Source organism: Pelecanus crispus, chromosome 1 (genome assembly GCF_030463565.1).
Source record: "Pelecanus crispus isolate bPelCri1 chromosome 1, bPelCri1.pri, whole genome shotgun sequence".
Classification (NCBI taxonomy): Eukaryota; Metazoa; Chordata; class Aves; order Pelecaniformes; family Pelecanidae; genus Pelecanus; species Pelecanus crispus.
Window position 1 is genome coordinate 68612210 of NC_134643.1, and position 20658 is coordinate 68632867.

Sequence of the window (20658 nt, forward strand, 5' to 3'; positions counted from 1 at the left end):
CTGCAACCTTACCAAACTCAACAAAAGATTAGCAGAAGACGGTCTTGCGTCCACAGGGTGCAATTTCAAGCAAGACAGCATTATTCACCCAGAGTCAGAGTTCACTGAAATGCTACAATACTCAAGAAATCAGAGCACTGGACCAAGACCTACTTCAGTTCACCAAACTGTATCAGTGAGAAAGCTGCTAATAATACATGTGGGAAAAGTAAGCCGACTTTTTTTGTGGTTCTCCTAGCACTGTTGGAAGGAAGCTTTTCATTCAAGCTTGCCAGAAAAATTGTTGCTCTTTTTAAAAAATAAAGACTTCTTTTGGAAAGTTGAGTGAAAATATAAATTGTTGCACAACCCTGACCGTACAATAAGCCTGCTGGCTGTCTACTGAGAACCTTAAACTTCTCACTAAACATCTGTCCGCTAAAGGCAGATTACTTTTTAAGGCCAAGAAAGAACAGGAGGGATATGAAAACTGCAAACACTGGGAATAACTGGTCAAACAGCTTTATAGGCAAGCATGGGCAGTGAGTTGTCTGCACAAAGGTGGTCAAGTGGAGTTGCACCTGGTTACTGACAGAATTGGTGATACCAGCAGCGAAGGGCTGGCAGGAAGGTAGCACAGAGACTGTATTGGCTTCTCTGGAGTGTTTTTTCTGTAGTGAACTAGGAGTTGACGATGAAAAAGTTTATTTTTAACCATGTAGCTGAGGCATAATGATTCCAGCAGCCTGAACAAAGGCATCTAACTAAATGAAGAGGTCAGGGTGTTGGGTGACTTTACCCAGCTTGCCCTGGATGCGTTCCTAGCACGATATGAGAGTGTCTGGCACAGCTCTGCAGTGGGGACAGGACCAATTGGTAGCTGTTTGTACCACGGCTGCTGCCATCAACTTTGGGTATCTAGTTGCTCTCTTCATGGTGTTTTAAGGATAAGTGGTATCCCATCACTTGGGAAAATGAAGGGATTGTAGTGGACTGTAACTTCACTTTGCAGCCGTCGTGGTCAAGCAGAGGGGTGGAGAGACTGATGTAAAAGAATGATGAGCTCATTTTTTGAGGTCATTTTTTAAGCTCTTTCATTCCCAAATGTTTTGGACTGCAGGCAACTACCTTAATGCTCAATTTCTCTCAAGTTTACAGTTTAAACTTTAAAGCAGACTGGTGCGAAGAAGCTGTCACCTTGGCTTTACAAACCATAGTTTGGGAACTGCTGGTGTGGGTAATTGTAATTCTGGGCCAAAAGCCACTATGACCAAAGCATTTCAGTCTGACGATGTGAAACATTTGTGCAGCTTGGGAGCAGCGAATGGTGCAGTGGCAGCATTAGGGCAAAACGCAGAACAAGGTGAGGATGACTGGGTAACTGGCAGAGACCTGTGCTTGCGCCTAAATGGCAAGACTGAAAAGACAACTCCTTGCTGTTAATGGAGACAGTGTGGACTTCCATGGAGTTAATAAAAATCTCTGTTGGTGGGTAGATGTAATAGACTGCTCTAAGCGCTGACTTTGGCCTGCAAAGGTGATACAGAAAGCTGTACATGAAAGCAGTAGAAGCAGAACTCCTGTGGCTTCAGGTTACATCTTCCTGCATGTAGAGAATAATTTTAAGTTTAAATAGGGCCAAATTTTAACAATGGGGCTTTGAAAACCAAAGGGAGGGATTAGATATTTTTTTCCCTGCAGTTCTTCAGGGTGCAGTGTTTGGATTGCAGCCTTATAAACGTCATCGTCTGAAAATCAAAGCTTGGATTGCGATGTATTCCTGTGACTTTCAAAGGAAGGACATAAGAACTACAGAACTCCCAATATAGCAGAAAAAAACTGATGTAGAGCCATACTTGTTATCGCTAAACAAGGCACACGTGTAGCACACATCTAACGCTGTGTAAGCTTGGGGCTTACAGACTTTCATTTATGAAACAGACTTGCTGTTGTAGTTTTATTATAGTTTGTTCAATCATAGAAAGTAATACTCTTGCAAGTGCCCTTTATTTTTTTTTCCAGAGCACAGCTCTCCCATGCAACCGTGGAGATGCAAGGGTATTGTAAATGTCCAGGCTTCCCGCAGTGTCCAAGTGTCATGGTTTAGCCCCAGCCAGCAACTAAGCACCATGCAGCCGCTCGCTCACTCCCCCTACCCCAATGGGATGGGGGAGAGAATCGGAGGAGTAAGAGTGAGAAACACTCCTGGGTTGAGATAAGAACAGTTTAAGAATTGAAATAAAGTAAAATAGTAATGATAATAATAACAATATAATAATGATAATAATAATAATAATATACAAAGCAAGTGATGCACAATGCAATTGCTCACCACCCGCCGACCGATACCCAGACAGCTCCTGAGCAGCGATCGCTGCTCCCCGGCCAACCCCCCCCAGTTTATATATTGAGCATGATGTCATATGGTATGGAATAGCCCTTTGGGCAGTTTGGATCAACTATTCTGGCTGTGCCCCCTCCCAGTTTTTTGTGCACCTGGCAGAGCATGGGAAGCTGAAAAGTCCTTGCCTAGCACAAGCAGTACTCAGCAACAACTAAAAACATCAGTGTGTTATCAACATTCTTCTCCTACTAAATCCAAAACACAGCACTATGCCTGCTACTAGGAAGAAAATTAACTCTATCCCAGCCGAAACCAGGACACCAAGTTAACAACACTCTGTAATAGCTGCTACAGTTTCTCAAGGGTTGGTAACAAAATGCCACTGGTGTGAGATGTCTGCTGGAGAGCAATGAATTCAACTGTGGGCTCTGCAGAAACCTCGGCAATCCATTTTGTATGTCTGCCTTTCTCGGGATTTAAACATGAGAGGGAACGTGTGGATGAGACAAAGATAAACTTCTTAGAGCTTAGGTTATTTCTACTCATTATAATTTTGAGCATTTCCCAAGTTGTTTTTCAAAGGGCTTGAGTAATTGCTCCTCAAAGATTGAAATATTCTTTGCATTATTTTATTTCAATCTTAGAAATTATAATACAAATGACTATGCATATATATAGTTATCGCCTAGAAAAAGGTGGTGTCTGAAAGATCTTTCTTACGAAGTGTGTTTTGGGGGAGATTTTTTAAAACGAATTATGTATTTGCCTTTAAAGCATTTTTACACCAAATAGGTAGAAAACCTTTGCTCTCCTCTGCTTGTTATTTCAATAGTTGCACTCCGCACTGGTATTCATCAAAACCAGTGGGAAGCTATTGCAGAGCTAACGGTGAACAATTTACACGGGGACAAAAATGTGTCTGTGCTGTGATAGAGACCCGAGTTTAGGGACTCAACAGCACCACAGTGAGAGGAGACTGCAGTGTGTGCTCCCCTGGAAAGGAGGCAGGTAATTGGATAGAATGATCAAAGAATCAAATATCCTCTAGGTTTTTAACTTAGGTGGAAAGACAAAACTGTTTTTTAATTACAAATTGCAAAATTTTGTTAGCTGAAGTCAATACGGCCCGAAAAGTCAAGTTTTTAAGGCAGCTGGAAACGAAAAGGAGCTAGTGCAGGTCTGTGCCACATCCCCACTCCTGTTTGTACTAGCGGTGTGGAGGAAGATTTGGCAACTGCTTTTAGCACTTCGCATGCACGCATTCCATCCTCTCTCCACCTTTTGTCATTTGGATCTTACGATTTTTCCGTTATAAAAAGTCTTCGCTTTCTAAGAATGGGGTGGGGAGAAGTTGAATTAGGCCTTTGCATTCCAGCTATGGCAAATGCCGGGTAAATAACAGGGCAGTCAAAAGTGGTCTTGAGCAAAGCTGTTGCCGGCTAGAGTCTGTGCCCTCCCCGCCACCCTGCTGCCCTGGCCCAGAGCCGCTGCCCCGGCACCTGCGGGGATGAGCAAGGGGATCCCTGTGTCATCAGGTGCATCTTCATGTGTCCTGCGGCCACCTTGTCACAGCCGTGCTCTCGGAGGTTTAACCGTGCCAGTAATGGGAGCTAACGCAGGTTTTCCTGTGAATTCATTCTTAAGATGGCTCTTAATCACAAACTAATTTATGCTGAACCACTGATGGCAGGCTGTAACACGGATAAATCATATAAATGGAAATTTATTGAAGTGGAAGTCATTTTTTTTCCATTAAGCGTTTGCCAGTGAGGGAAAATGGGAAGAATTGTCCTTGGTGAATATCGACCTCAGGATGTTTCCCTTGGGGCAGAGCTGACCCCCAGGCTGAGAGGCTCATCCTTAGTTCAGGCAGTTAGATGCAGGCTAGTCTTGGTCATCCTGTTTAAGAAAATATGTGTTTTCAGATTTGCATAAATTGCTGCTGTGCTGTTATCTTGTAATTCATGTGCTGTGTCGCTCGCTCGCTCGTAAATCGCCTCTTCTGTCGGGGATAAAGGGCGTTGAGATGCCGCGGGTCGTTCCCCAGGACTGTCCGCTGGTTACAGCCCTGCATCACTGACCTGCCCAAGTGCCCTGAAGGCAGAACTGGTGCAAGGTGATTTCTATGGCAAATAAACATTTCCTGAAGCATTTTATCTGAACATCTCTTGAAAATCACCTGCTCTGGCTTGTCAGTCATCGCAGCTGTCGGTATACAAACCAGGTGAAACATGGAAGCTTCCAGGGAGCTTTGAAGTCTGCGAGATCTGTGGAGCTATTGAGATCTGATTTGAAAACCTTTGTTTTCGTAAACAATTTTTGTCTCAGATGTGAATTTCAGATTTCCTTTTTCATCTGCAGTATGCTATATATAAACATTGCAGATCTGAAGGTATTGAGCCACTAGACAGGTCCCGTAACTGTCGTGTGCCATTCCTGACTCATGCTCAGAGCTCAAAGCAAAATATTAATTTTTGTTTTCCAGTTTTTACAGTATACCTGGCTCAGCTAATCCATATCTTGCTACAGAAAGTAGCAATTGAACAGCAATTGCTTATAATACTTTGACTGAAGAGGTAGCATGTGGAAAAGCTATTAGTCACAAGAATGTTTTAAAGCTTGTTCAGGTGTTTCCCTCTGAAGAATTAGCTCTTATTCATTAAGATTCATTGATTTTTTTTTTTTTTTAAAATTTTATTTTCTCTGTTGTTGGCTTTGTTTTGTTTAAAACTATTGCTTAGAATCGTTTTGTTCCTTTTGATAAGTTACTCTGAGAACATCATCTGATGATCATCTTCCAGGATACATATTTAAATACGTGGCTTTGCAAAGCTGCGGTTATACTTTATGCATGTTCAAAAAGCAGTAGAGGAAAGGAAGTGGTGCCCAGGTAACCCATCTTTTCAAATGCTTCCAAGTCCTTTCAAATTGTATGTAAAACAGGACTTAAAAAGGAAAAAAAAAAGAGGAAGCGTGGTCTATTTTTAAGGCATCGTACTAGATTTAAAAGATCCAGGCTGAGACTCCAGCTCCGCGGTAGGCTTTCTACCTTACCTTTGGTAGGTTACTGGAACAGAGAGTTGGAAAACTGCCAAATTGTTCTTTCATCAGGAAGGTTGGGTGTGTTGAAACTGGAATAGCACTGTACTGATCACAGCAAGAGCACTGTTTCTTGTCTGAATGAGCGTATGTGTGCTCTGACACGTGCCTTATACTCAAAAAATCCTGTGGTTGGGCATTTGCTGAGAAGGTCCCAGGTGAAATTCTCTTCTGTTTGATTACAACCAAAGATTTGAACCTGTTTTGGAGGTAGGACCTGAACGAGGGAGGTCTTAGCTGTTCTGGGCAGGGGTAACATTGATGTCCCTTTCTCCTCTCAAAGTATCTTGGTTTTGCTTTGCTGCAGTGTGGGAAGGATTTTGAGATATCAGACTCCTTTGTAGCAGGAAAAGCAATTTTTGTGTTGAGCTTTGTGAATTGCTTAACATCTTAGAGCTTCTATACCCAATCTGTAAAAGGAGAGGAGAAGGATTATTTTGTTTTGTTTTCTCAGTCACTGCCTGTGTTTGGTAAGCTCCTTGGGATAGATATTTCTGCATGCACAGTATCAGCTCTAATACCATGCCTATTGGTTATTGTCCTGTTATTGTACTATGGAGAATCAACATCAAGAGAAATATTTATCAAATTTTGTCCTCTTTCAGAAAAACATTTATAGTGAGTTGATGTTCAAATGCTGAAACCATTTCCATCTCCAACACAAAATAGTGATCTGTAATTATACAGGAATCTCTCAGGGTTTGCATTTTAAGCATTACATTGTACCTTGCGAGCCATGTGAATATTTCCAGACCTTTGCAGAGTGTGGCTGAAACGCGGCGCTCATGCAGCAGAACTGCTGACCCGTGGCAGAGCGGGTCCCCACTGCGGTTACTTGTCGTGCTCAGGGAAGTGAGATGCAGGGACTCGGCCAAGGACTCCCGGCAGACGTTTGCCAGAACAAGGGGTTGGATCCAGAGTCTTTGAACTTGATTCTGTTGCCGCCTTCTTCACATAAGGAGAAGGTTAAGTGTGAGAGACGGACCCATGCCAAATCCAGCTAAGCGGTTGTTAGGAGACAGCAGTTGCAATAGAAGCCATAGGGGCCACTTTGCCTTGGGATTATCCTCCCTGAGCAGTTTCTCTTGGAAAATACTACAAATTAGAGATTTAACCTTGAACATGAAGAACTTGCTGTAGGGGCTGTGCTCGATGACGTTCCTTGTCCTGGAGAAGGCAGGATAGTTCCCTGTGCCAAGAAGGCAGGGCGAGGGCTGCAGGTATATCTGCCAAGCAAAATAAATACTGTGGTATAAACTATCGTCACTTTGGGAGTGGGGAGAAATGAAAACTGAAAGGAAGAGAGGGATATAGCAATGCAAGTAAGAGAGGTGGAACAATCAGATGGAAAGGACATCCAGGATAAGAGAAATTTAAAGCTAAAAGCCCATCTGCACACTGCAGAGAAACACAGCTGGTGTTTGGGACATTCCGAAAATCTCCAGACCTTCTGGGTCCTTTCTCCACTGTCCCAGGCAGCGCAGCAAAGAGGAGGGGAGGAAGCCCCAAGCTTAGGTCTCCACTGTACGCTACTTATTTCTGTACCCAGGGATGATTTTGCGTGGATCAAGTCTTTGCTCTGGTGGCAGTAGCAGCTGCTGTGGGCCATCACTGTGGGCTGTGACCTTCTGCTTATGCATTTAAAGCAGCCAGTAGTAGCCTTGTTGGCATCACAGGGCCTTTCACTGCATCCAGCGTGGTGTACACCGCATGAGGTGGGTGAGCCCCGAGAAGAGGAAGGGATTTATTTCACTGATCTCAGGAAATTGCCTTGATTTGAGCCATTCGTCACTCTGAGTTTGTGACCTTGTGTGGTTATCACCCAGACAGTGTTTTTACTTGTTGTATCTTTTCCGGATGTTTCTTCATGTCAGATGGATGGGAAACAGGACTGTTGTGTCCTCGCTCTGCTCAACAAACAGGCCTTTCTCAAAAGACACTTCCTAAACTGGTGAATACTATCTAATCCCCTATTCTAGCTCTAAAGGTTGGAGTAGGATCAGAGAATAGTTTTCCTACCTGGGCCTCTCATTCATAAAATAACAGGCAAAACTTGGCTTGCAGTTGGAGATTGTTATCAAAGTCTGGTAGTGATGGTGGGAGACGATCTGGAAACGTTGTCCCCCTTGACACAAGCACACACAGTCTGTACAAACCCTGTTTTTTCCATCCACTTCCATTCTTTCCCTCCTTCCTTCTTTTTCTGTTCTGCCGCCCCTTTTTCTCTCTCTGGTTTGGGGAAATTTAGGAGTCCCTTGTTTCTAGGATGCCCTCAGTAACCACGTAAGCTTCCCTCAAATGCTGATAGGTACAAGAATCTCTCCGTCAAAAAAGACTTTATGCCTTACAGGATAGGTGTCTAACCTTGTACAGGCTTGAAAGTAAATACAAAGTAATTACAGTTTCTTATTTCATTAAACAAATATCAAAAGAGCCATTTCCAGGTGTTTTATTTTAAATTATTTTTCTGGAGGAACCTGGGAACTTCCTTCTCTTCAGTGAAAACTGCTAGGTACAGAATTGTTTTTATCTCTGCTAATTGCTAACACGCATTCCTGAATGCCTAATAATTTGGTCATCACTAGAAAATGGCTTTCCTCATATTAAGTTGGTAGCAAAACTTGTGCTAGTGACTATGTTAGATATTATCAGTAGCATCAAAGAGTGAGCACACATTCCTAGAGTTGAATGCCCTTATCCAAAAAGATACTTGCAACTTTGCTGTGAAGACCTGTTATTTCACATGGCGATGTAGATCAGAACAGACTTTGAAATCATCATCTCATGCATACTAAGACATGCTACTTTCTGTATTTCATTTTTTTTTAACCTTTAAAGCTTTCAGAGTTATGAAGTGTCATGAGATGTCTAAGCTTCACCAGTAGATGTTGTAAGTTGGGGCTGTATAAGTGCTCCTCAACAAGACAGCCAATGGACATGTATAATTATAGAGCATTGCATAGGGAGAGATTCATAAATGGCTGATCTGTAGCTAGGAATGGTTTTGAGGTGTAACCTTGAGACTGACTTGTATGCATGAAAATAATTTTGAAGATTGAGTGACTAGCTCTTAGTAAGACAAGATGAAAAATGTTTTTGCCCTGCCAGCTGACCTTCTGCAGATCAAGGCTGGTTTTCCACAGAGAGGTGCTAGCAAGAAGGAGAATGGGTTATGCAATTTGTTGTTTTGATTTGCATATTTATTCAAGTGCATCTTCCCAGTGACCTCCTAATAGCTGAGCGGTGTCAGATGACAGCGCTTTTGCTGTCACTGGTGTCTGTCAGGGTCTCAGGCTGGCTTGTTCAGGAAACGGGAAAGGCTATTCTGGGTTCCTATCCATGCAAAAGCAGTCAGTGCGGCTATAGGAAAAAAGCCTTTCTACGCGGCTCAAAACCACAGTGTTCATCCATATATCTTTAATTTCATGGAGTGGGGCAGAGGGGCTAGGAGAGATGAGCAACAACCCAAGTGTTACCAAGGATCTGGTCTTGGTGAGGTTGAAACTCTTTTGGTTGCTCAGGCCAAAGCTCGTGAGACTTGTCTGGCGCTGATGAGAACTGGTTTTGGATATGACCGTAGAGGAGACACCCCTTTTGCCACTCTTGCCGGTTACTGATGACGTACCCGTGCACTGAAGCTGGGGGGAACAACACCTTTTGCAAATAATAGAGCAGCTTTCACAAGTGGTGGAGCCCCAGGATGGGAATCCGAACTGACTTCACTGCTTGCCTGTGTGGTGCAGAAGCTGCTGTAATATGGAGTAGAAGCAATAATCTGGTTTCACATTCACCAGCAGCTTACAAGACCCAGGGGTCTTTACCTGTTTCCTGATGATTTGTCTGCAGTTTGAGATTTGCTGTAAGGATGACCGTCTCTTTAATACCAACATGTGATATATATATTTTTTTTCTTTTTAAAAACTGTGTTCTCAAATTCAGATTCCCTCATTTATATTAATAAACATGTTGTGGTATTGCATCATGCCAGATGGATATTTGAGAAATAATTTGCTGTTATCCAAATTCTGAAATGTTCTTGCAGCTCAGCTGGATTGAATTAAAGTTTAAATAAAAAAATAATGTGTTTACTTGAACCAAAACATTGCAAAGCAATGAACTAGTGGATTAAATACAAATTTGGGAAAATAATGCAATATAAATATGCTAACTATACAGAACATTTTTAAGAACTAAATTTCTGTTAGGCTTCTGTTTGGATTTTACTTTAAAAAAATACTTTTAAACACTTAGGGACTATAAACTTCTGCTGGTGTGTGACCAAGGCGAGTCTCCTGGAAAATACACTCCGCCTTAGAAGTAGTAGCAAGTGGAGCAGAAGCAGGCAGGCAGGAGCAAGCGAGAAAGTCTTGCCACAATGTTTCCTTGAAGTTCACTTCTTTCTCCTCCTTTTCCCTTGTAAAAATACATGCTTTTTATAGAATCAGAGTATTATCATCCTGTACTTTTGGTATACTTTTAATAAATGAATTTAATGACGGAATAGATCTAGATAAGATATGAATATTTATGTTCAGCAGTTTCTTCCTGGGGGTAATGAGTTTTGATGAATTAAATAATGTTTAAGGCTTTTAAGTACTGTCTTATTTTCAGAAGAACATCTTACCATATAAACATGGTTTCTGTTTTGTTTTGTTATTGATGTCCTTACCAACCAGACTTCAAAAGAGAAACACAGAAAGATAGTTCAATGCCTGTCTCTTTCTCTCCCTGTCTAGATTATCAGCGTCTGATGACGGTGGCAGAGGGGATCACGACACTGCTGTTCCCATTTCAGTGGCAGCATGTGTATGTCCCCATCCTTCCTGCCTCTCTCCTGCATTTTCTGGATGCTCCCGTTCCCTACCTGATGGGGCTGCAGTCCAAGGAGGGAACCGACCGCTCTAAACTGGAGCTGCCTCAGGAGGTCAGTCTCTGCCTTTGGGGTTGCTATTCTGAAACTTGTTATTAATATTTGTGGGAAAGCCTGCTAGAAAATGCCATGTCTGGTGTTAGGAGGCTTCTCTGGCACCGTGAAGGCTGTTTACCAGCAGGGGTGAGGTAGTGGGGCAAGTCTCCGCAGTCCTTCTCGGTCCATTTATGATTTTAATGAGTGCCGCTAATTATACTTCTGAATGCTTCTCCTTCTGCTTCTTGCTGTGATGCAGAAAGTTTCTCTGCTTTCCCTACATGACATGTTTCACTAAGTTTAGTCACTCTGTCAGTGTCACACTCTTATCAATAGAGGGCTAAAAGCATTTCATTTGGGGATGGTCTTTATGAAACTGGATCTCAGGTGCAGTTGCTAGAAGGTTTAAACCTGTCCCTGTCCCCCCACTGCTGATGAGAAACGTGCCCCGTCTTGCAAGCCTCGTCCCACCCATGGGTGAGCCCACATGTTCCTGGTTAGGTCAAGGTCTATTACTAGACCAGCATCCTAGCCTCAAATGAGCCAGATTTGCATTAATACCATGCCTGTGAACCACTGAGAGGCATACACACACATGTACTTTTCAAATATTGACTCACTCCAATGATTGTCTTTTGGGCTGAAGATCTTCTGTTCTCCCATGCCATGGGAAGTGAAAACTTTGCCTGGTCTGTCCTGTTTTTCCCAGAGGAAAAAAAGGAAAGAAAGGTCGTTCTCCTAATCTACATTTTCAAATGGTGGTAGGGCGTGAAACAGAGATTTTTTTTTTTTTTTTTTTTCCCCTCAGAATTTGACCAAGATGATTAAAACTGCTTTGCATTTTAACCTGGCCACTGATCACTCTCCATACTGCAAAGTCTTTGGGATATGGCTAGCCTGTCTGCACTTGAGGTGGTGACTGGACCCATCTCTTGAGCATGCCATGCATTGTAACTTGGGTTTCTTCTTAAAATCAGTGGGAGCCCTAAGAATAACTGTTTGTATGGCCGTAACATCTCATGACAGTGGCACCGCTGTGTCCAGCTCCATGTGGGGAGCTCTCCTGGGGGCAGAGTCCCTAAGGCTTGCGAATAGGTGCTCTTACTGAGGAGGCAGGTGGGAGCAGCAGCAGAGGAGAATATGCAGGAAGGGTAGTTTGTATGTGGAAGTGCAGAGGTAAACACAGGGCAAGGATAATACAGTTTTTAATAAACTCTGTGCCTGGGAAGATCATGGAACAGATCCTCCTAGAAGCTATGCTCAAGCACATGGAGGACAGGGAGGTGATTCGAGACAGCCAGCACGGATTCACCAAGGGCAAGTCCTGCCTGACCAACCTAGTGGCTTTCTATGAAGGAGTAACTGCATCAGTGGACAAGGGAAAAGCAATGGATGTCATCTACTTGGATTTCTGTAAAGCCTTCGACACAGTCCCCCACAACATCCTTCTCTCTAAATTGGAGAGATATGGGTTTGATGGGTGGACGGTTCAATGGATAAGGAATTGGCTGGATGGTTGCATCCAGAGGGTCGTGGTCAATGGCTCGATGTCCACATGGAGACCGGTGACAAGTGGGGTCCCTCAGGGGTCCATACTGGGACCGGTGCTATTTAACATCTTCATCAATGACATAGACAGTGGGATCGAGTGCACCCTCAGCAAGTTTGCGGATGACACCAAGCTGAGTGGTGCGGTTGACACACCAGGAGGATGAGATGTCATCCAGAGGGACCTGGACAAGCTGGAGAGGTGGGCCTGTGTGAACCTCATGAGGTTCAACAAGGCCAAGTGCAAGGGCCTGCACCTGGGACGGGGCAACCCCGGGTATCAGTACAGGCTGGGGGATGAAGGGATTGAGAGCAGCCCTGCAGAGAAGGGCTTGGGGGTACTGGTGGATGAAAAGCTGGACATGAGCCGGCAATGTGTGCTTGCAGCCCAGAAGGCCAACCATATCCTGGGCTGCATCCAAAGAAGCGTGGCCAGCAGGTCGAGGGAGGGGATTCTGCCCCTCTACTCTGCTCTGGTGAGACCCCACCTGGAGTACTGCGTCCAGCTCTGGGGCCCTCAGCACAAGAAGGACATGGACCTGCTGGAGCGGGTCCAGAAGAGGGCCACCAAAATGATCCGAGGGCTGGAACACCTCTCCTATGAAGCCAGGCTGAGAGAGTTGGGGTTGTTCAGCCTGGAGAAGAGAAGGCTGCGAGGAGACCTTATTGCAGCCTTCCAGTACTTAAAGGGGGCCTATAGGAAGGATGGGGACAACCTTTTTAGCAAGGCCTGTTGTGACAGAACAAGGAATAATGGATTTAAACTAAAGAAGAATAGATTTAGACTGGATATAAGGAAGAAATTTTTTACAATGAGGGTGGTGAAGCACTGGCACAGGTTGCCCAGAGAGGTGGTAGAGGCCCCATCCCTGGCAACATTCCAGGTCAGGTTGGACGGGGCTCTGAGCAACCTGATCTGGTTAAAGCTGTCCCTGCTCACTGCAGGGGGGTTGGGCTAGATGGCCTCTAAAGGTCCCTTCCAACCCAAAGCAATCTATGATTCTATAATAAAGGCCTATTTTAAGTATTAGGTGGAGGTGACTGATTCTTAGCCTTGGTGGCATGTAACAGTGCAAATCAATTCTTACCTCGTGGATACAATGGCCCAATCGCATGAAATTTGCACTGGCGTGGAAACGAAGCTGGTATCTAGCTACGCTTTTCAGTAAAACCATGCTAATATTACATAATTACTGTGATTTTTAAAATTATTAGTTATATGCTTTTAGTTAGCAGATTAAGCTGTCATTTGCCTTAAATTAAAATTTCAATGTGATGGGCTTGCAGTATCACTGAAATAACAAATTCAATATCGCCAGTGAGGGAAGAGTAATAGTGGGGTGGAAACCCCCCCGCTACGATGTTTAACAAATGAGTGAAAAATATCAGCACGGCATTTATGAACACCACAGGTCCAGTGACTGTGGAAAAGGGAAAGAAAGAAGCAGTGTTGAACAGGGAAGATCTTGAATCTCAAATTCCTCTAGACAATAAAAAATAGAAAATCCTTCAACATACAAGCAGTGATGAAACGCTGTTCGCTTTAGCATTCCTTTATTGTTCAGGCCAGGGGCTAGCTTTTCAAGCTCTTGGTCTAAATATAAACCATTTGTTTGTTAGAGATAAAAATTCTAACAACTGGCCATCATGCTGTCTTAAGGTTACTAATCTCTCTGCATTAACTTTAATCATCAGATGTTTTTGAAGAGCGAAGTGCGACCGATTCCCCAAGGGTTTTCTGAATCCAAATCTCATTTTTCAAATTTTGTAAATGATATGCAGAGCTGAAATTAAAAAGCCTTTGAAATGAAATATTGATAGATAAGACGACAGTCCCTGAGCTAAAGAACCCTACTGATGCATACCACAAGTCTTTAATAGCTGTATAGTTAAGTAAAGCAAATTGTCTTGTGTGAAGAAATGCTTTTCTTTGTACAGTCCAAATTTATTATGAAAAAGTGAGCTGAAGGGACACTTCTGCTTTACCAAATGAATCCTAATACCCTTTAAAGCATCTATGTGAAAGGTGATTAATCTCAAGCATGTCCCTGAAATATCCACTATATTACAACCACGTCTACTGTGGAATGTCTTGTCCTGCTGAAAATTAACCTTTTCAGAAAAGGAGGAAAATAAGTCCTTTCTGTTCACATAATCTGCAGATTAATCTACAGCATTGGCAAGAAGTAAAGAACAGTAAAAGTGCCTTGGAGAAGGCGGAGGAGCTGTGGTAGTGGCCAAGCCAGGCTAACAAAGACCTGCTGCTGCTGCTGCCCTGTGGGTTCCTGCACCTCTCGTTCTGCAGCTTTATGCCAGGGTAAAACCCGTTGGAGCTCAGCACCTTGGGAATCTGACCTGGTTTAAGATTTTATTCAGCACAATGCACTCAGACAGAGAATTTCAGATGTAAGCCGCAGTTCAGAAGATCAATTACTGTTTTTCATTCTGCTATTATTCCTGAGGGTGCATTTGCAATGTAATTAATTTTTATGTAGGGTTCTTCCATCCCCCCATTGACACTTTCCTAGTAAAAGTATCAGCTCCGCTAGATTCATGTCTTCACTTAGCTTTAATCTTATGGGCTGAGATCCATCTCCATTCCTAGCAAAGCTGTCTAAAAGCACTGTTTAAATCTCAGGCAGAGGAATTGCCGAGATTAAAAGCCTCCATGGAAACAGGAGGTAGGGGGGAGTGGGGAAATAGGGCTTGACCTCCAGTGGACAAGCTATACTCGGACATGATCCCAAAGGGTTTGCACGGGACCCTCTTTTGTAGCTTTGCTCATAGCAGTGTCCTCTTTCTCACTGAACATCTCGTTCCTTGGTGGCACAGCTACAGAGGCTTCTTGCAGTTGGATCCTAGTAAAATAAACATGCCCTTGAGATGCAGCAGTTCACACAAGTAGTATTTACGTGGGCTGAGAAGTGGTGCTGCACATCCTGCTTGCTGTTGTGTCCTTGGCTGGTCTGGGAGGGGATATCAGATCTTTGTAGTGGGAAGTTTGGGACCTGCAAGTCCTGGGGGAACAGGAGAGGGCAGGAGACTTTATTTATTCATTAAATCATTGCCATCCAGTTGGCCCTCAGCTTTACTGAAGTCTAAAATGTCACAGGCTAGACAACACAGCTAAAATCTCCTGCACCTGTGTGCTCTTACCCTTCTGTCTGGAAGCACCCTGGGAAAATAGGGCTACTTAGCAGAGGAGCCAGTTCAGTGCTGAGCATGTTTTAAAACTTTTCTTTTTCTTTCAGGCAAACTTGTGCTTTGTAGACATCGATAACCATTTCATCGAACTGCCAGAGGAATTCCCCCAGTTCCCCAACAAGCTGGAGTTTATCCAGGAAATCTCTGAGGTTCTCCTGCAGTTTGGGATCCCACCGGAGGGTAACCTGCACTGCAGCGACAGTGCCACCAAACTCAAGAACCTGGTTCTTAGTGACTTGGTGAACGACAAAAATGGGAACATTCCTGGCAATGCCCTCAACATGTACGAGCTGCTGAAAGGCAATGAGACAATCGCCCGCCTGCAAGCTCTTGCCAAGAGAACGGGCGTGACGATGGAGAAAATGACTATCACGGCTCCCCTCGCAGAGAAGGAGAAGGATGGGAAATTGCCGTGTGAGGAGGTGGAGCTGAGGGACTACAAACTGAACGTGCAGCTTCGCGAGGTTTTCGCCAACCGCTTCACACAGATGTTTGCAGACTACGAGGCTTTCGTCATTCAGGCTGCCCCCGATATGGAGTCGTGGCTGACAAACAGGGAACAAATGCAAAACTTTGACAAAGTAAAGATAGCCATGTATTCATTTTTCCATCTGAAAGTGCTTTTGCGAGGGAGGGAGGGAGAATAGCTATATGATATATATATATATAGCCTAGGTACTCTTTAATCTGCTGTTCTTCATCTGCCTCACTGAGAGATTTGTCCATTTTGATTACCCAGGGCCAGGTCACCTGCCAAAGTAAATGGCTGCAGATCCACTGAGCCAGTCAGAGCTGTCCTGGCTTGTATGAAGCAAGCTGGCAGGCTTCTGCCCAGCTGAGGGGGCTTCTCCTGTGGGTTTGGTGGAAGGGTAGCAATGGAAAGTGACTTTTTTTTCTTTCTTTCTCTCTTGTTTGCTGAGAGGAGAGGTGCACACACAAGACAAAACCCAAATCCAGTCTTTCTTGTTTTCTAACCTCACAGTAGAGCTTTTTGCTAATGGGTAGTGTTGTTATGTGGAAGGCTATCACATCATTATGGCAGAAGAGGACTGTTATGACTCCACTGTAGTGTGTACACAAGGAAGCTGAGATTAGAAATGGGGAAATAAAGAGACTGTAGGCTAGCAAAAGGAATGAGAAATGTTGGGAAGCTTGCACAATTATTTCCGATTGACTCTGCAAAGTAGATCATGCTCTTAGCCATCAGCTTTTTCAGATAAAAGTCCTTCTCTAAGGAGAATGGTAGAAGGATAAACAGTCAGGAACAGCCTAAATATTGATCCGAGTCAGTTTTTGATCAAAAAAATGCTGCCATGCCTTTTATTGGTCTTGTTTGTATTCAGGCATTGAACAGTGCAGCATTCAAAAGGAGGGGGTTGTTTAGGCAATCTCTGCTAGTACTTCTACAATAAAATGTGCTGTTAAGGTTATTGTTTTCAAAGTTCAGTTAGAAACTTAGGCACACACTCAGTTTTAATTGGAAATTCATGATTAATTACCCTGTGTAACTTCACAAAAGAGCACTAGCTGAAGAGCACTGTACCCCACTTGTGTGTATGACACCTTAATAAGTGAGCTGGTCCCAAGCAGGGATGCGCAGACCAGAGGTCCCAAGTGGGCACATGTAGTGGTGGTCTGTCATGGGTTGCACAGGGCTCATTTCTGTGGGTGGTAGACGCTAGGCTGCTTTGAAAAAGCTGACAGCACGGGCACTACTTCAGTAACTTCATATTCCCTTTACTCTAGCTGTCACGAAGCCTTCCCGACTGCTTATTTCTCACAGTTGTGACCAAAGAGGTGACCTGAGAACCAAACTCCTTCTTAGATGGATTCACACCTCTCTCAGAGGTGGCTTTGTGGTGGGGAAGCCTTGTCCAAGCCTTCCCGTTGGCTGCTGGATCGGTTCTCTGCCACAGGACAGCCCGTCGTGTCAACGCTGGGCGGGAACGTGGTGCTAACAAGCTGTTCTGTGTTTCAGGCTTCCTTCCTTTCGGACCAACCTGAGCCTTACCTCCCATTCCTTTCACACTTCATCGAAACACAGATGTTTGCAACCTTCATAGACAATAAAATAATGTCCCAGTGGGAAGAGAAGGACCCTTTGCTGCGAGTTTTTGACTCCCGAATTGAGAAAATAAGGCTATATAATGTAAGGGCCCCTGCACTGCGGACATCCAACTATCAGAAATGCAGCACTTTGAAAGAAGCAGGTACGTTCAGACGGGCTAGTAAAATATTCAAAAGTACAATGTCAACCACAAAGAAATATAGGTCCTCAGTCATCTAAGCATTGCAGCCGATGAGGAGGCCCTAGAGCTACCTGAGGAGGACCCAGTGGTGTCCTTACTTTCCCTAGGCAAAAACTTCAGCATGCTTTTAAACACCAAAAGCAGCAGGAGCCTTTACCTTCCCTTCAAGCTCTCCTAGGTTGGCGCCTTTAATAAACACAAACCAAACCACGGAGCTGGGCTCGCTGTTTCTCGTTTCAGGCAGCTCCTGTTCCATGGCCAGGAGAGCTTTCCTTCACCGTGGTGGTGGGACCAGTGCCAGCCACAATGAGGAGCCGAGCCCTGGTGTCTGCTCCACTAGCCTCACCCCCCCTTCCCGTAAAAAGACCTTTTTTTGCCTTAGGCCGTTTGGTTAGAGCTGTGGGGGATGCCAGGGACATAACCCTGTGTGGCATATTTAGTAGCTCCAGCAATAGATGCTCAGTGTTAATGAAAATACACTGTGTACTGAAGACTTGGATTTTTTTTCCCATTACAGTCACAGGATGCATTTTCAAATTATACTCGAGTTTCTTACTGTGCAAGTATTTATTTCATTTCCAAGTAATACAGGGAAATTATACTCTTAAATTTGTTGGGACACATATTAATGAACTGGGGCAAACACATTTCTCTTTTTTTTTTTTTTTTTTTTTTTAATTCCTTCAGAGTGCTTTACTTGTTACAAATGTGGCAGAAATAGAAATCCTGTGCCTGCTTAACTTTTTCTGTCTAAACCCAATTCTAATTTACAGGTCGACTGTGTATTCAGCGTCTAGTTTTGGTAGATATTGTGGCACCAGAACCTCATTTTCTGTCTTGTGAAAAGCAGCAAACTGATAGTAATACCAACTTTCCTTTGTATTTACCATTCACAATATATGTGACCCTAGCACCAATCCAGCACCTGTTTGTTTAACCTACTGTTTTCGGAACCCTTCAAACCCTCTGACCCCACACTACCCAGTCCTTTTCTCCAAAATAAAACCATATGAAGTGATTTGGTTTTTTAGAGAGAGAAAAAAAACCTGCTGAGTTTCTAATGATAATGTATGTAAATCTTACGACAGTTTCTTTCCCATTACAGTTTTATAAAATAGGAAATGAGTTCTGTGTTGTTCTTGACAAATGGAAAATGGATTTAGCTTCCACATTTTGCATATTTATTCAGTAGTCGTGATATGCTGAAAAGAACAGGCCTGCCCATTAATGGATGGGCTATAACAAGTTGAATATTAAAGTTGCTAATTAAATGCTGATTTCCCCCGTACACCTCCTTTCCCCTCTCCTTCAAAGTGCATCTGACTCAATGTTGAGAGGGTGACAGATCTTATTTTCATCCTGCTTGAGATTTGAGATTAAATCCTCACGTCGTTGAAGCAAACAACTGAACCACATGGTTCAGTTCAGTGGAGCCGAGATTCCTGGGGACCCCTCTCTGGTCTTGCTGTAGCCTCCCCTGTTTCCAAGCATCTGTTCATCTTCTTGGTGCTGCTGAGGCCTTGCTACAGTTAGCTGTGCTTTTTGAAGGCCTGTCATCCAGCACTGGCGTATCTAATTTCAGGAGGAGGACCTTTATAGGTGCCAGATGTTTGCAAAACTTGGGTATCGCCCCAAGGAGACATGTCTGGGGTAAAGTGAGGTGCCTGACTCTGCAAAGAGTTGCAGTTGGCCTCAGAGGTCTGCATTCTACCGAAGAAGCGTTAAAAGCCAAACACCGAATCGCAGGGAAAGACTGCACTGCTCTTGCAGATTCATAACCCACCTCATAGACTCCTGTAAAGACCTGCTTGCTTAATGGCTAACTTGCTTGTGCCAATACTAGTTGTGTTGGGTGAAGAAACTAAAAGCAAAATAACAAAATAACAGCGCAGATGTTTCATCGCTTCTGTAAGCGACAGATGTCTGGGTCTAAAATCACTATTTAGCTTCTTAGAGCGTTTTCAGGGATCGGAGCATGACCACTTCTGTTGTCATAGCATGTGTTTTCAGGTGGTTCGCTAAGGTGGTTGTTCACCTGTGACTGTAACTTGCAGCCCAGTCCATCGAGCAGCGGCTGATGAAGATCGATCACACAGCCATCCACCCGCACTTACTTGATATGAAGATCGGCCAAGGGAAATACGAACAAGGATTTTTCCCGAAGTTGCAATCGGATGTCTTGGCAACAGGACCTACCAATAACAAGTAAGCACAGGTTTTATTTTCTGGATTTGAAAGCAGGTTTCTCATATAAAAGATTCACATCGTTGGACAGCAGTCCTGATTTTGGATGGCTTCCAGCCAGTCTAATGAACCCTAGCAACTCTTCCCATTTCTGTTTTCTTCAGGCTGTGATTTTGAAGTTACAGCCATAGTTTGGGTTATGTTAGAAAGTGTTAGCTCTGGTTTTGGGAAGACTCCTCAGTACTGTTTTCTGTTGAGTGGGAAGTACTGTGTCTTCTCATAGATATTTTTAGTTTTATCATTGCTGTAATAAGTTTAAAATTTGTTTCCTTGCTGTTTTGCACTGAATAAGATAATTTGGAAACCCAAGCCAGAATTCAGATTCTGAAAGAAATTTTGGTACTGGAGCCTCCACATCATCATGCAGAGTGACATTAATGCCCACTCTGCTCCTCTCTTTTCTTTAATTGTTATTACATGCCCCAAAGATTTTTATCGCTCTCTTTCAGTTTCCACGTTGGAATAACATGGAAGAATAACTTGGTGAGGGTAGAAAGTATGTGGTTCTATACCTGGATTACTCTTCTCAGTCTGATAGGGTTCTGTAGTGCACTTTCATATGAAGGTAGGGGTACCTATAGCTGTGGAATCGAGCATGTCATTGCAAAGTTAGTTTGCCTAATGTAAAATAAGAACCTGGAGCAACTTACACACTTTACATTTACACAGTTATAAAATAAAGTAAGTGTTGTAAGTTACTTCTTTTTTTGCTTCCCTCAAAACCCAGGAAAGAGGGTTTTTTCTCCCCCTTCAAAAATAGAAGATTTGTGCATCAGTGATTACTGCTTCATGAAATTATTAGCTCAGGCCCTTGCATCCAGTTTCTGTGGTAGGTCAAAATGGAAGCAGAGATAAATCTGAGAGCTCCAAAAGCTACAATTGTCCAAATGTCGAGGCTAGCTCTTGTTTTAGACAAGTGCATGCACACATGCTGCTCTGAGCTCCTGTATGAGGTGCCCACTCAATTCTATTCATACACCTTTTGTGCACCCCAGTGCTAGCTAATCCCTTTTTAATAACCTACTAGGTGTATGACTTGTGGAATGGTAAAATAAGATAACCTTAAGCATTAAATGTTTAAAGAA

The 20658-nt window shown here is 43.5% G+C and overlaps 1 protein-coding gene across 5 annotated transcripts in view; it reads left to right on the forward strand.

The window, feature by feature from the left end:
* The window catches only part of DENND5B (DENN domain containing 5B), a 117042-nt gene that overhangs the window by 62846 nt on the left and 33538 nt on the right, over positions 1–20658 (forward strand). For all 5 annotated transcript variants that reach the window (XM_075714348.1, XM_075714331.1, XM_075714341.1 and 2 more), the window contains 4 exons: positions 10159–10346; positions 15128–15661; positions 17059–17290; positions 19384–19534. In XM_075714348.1, coding sequence (XP_075570463.1) covers positions 10159–10346; positions 15128–15661; positions 17059–17290; positions 19384–19534 — 1105 coding nt within the window. The remainder of the gene's footprint in view (positions 1–10158; positions 10347–15127; positions 15662–17058; positions 17291–19383; positions 19535–20658) is intronic.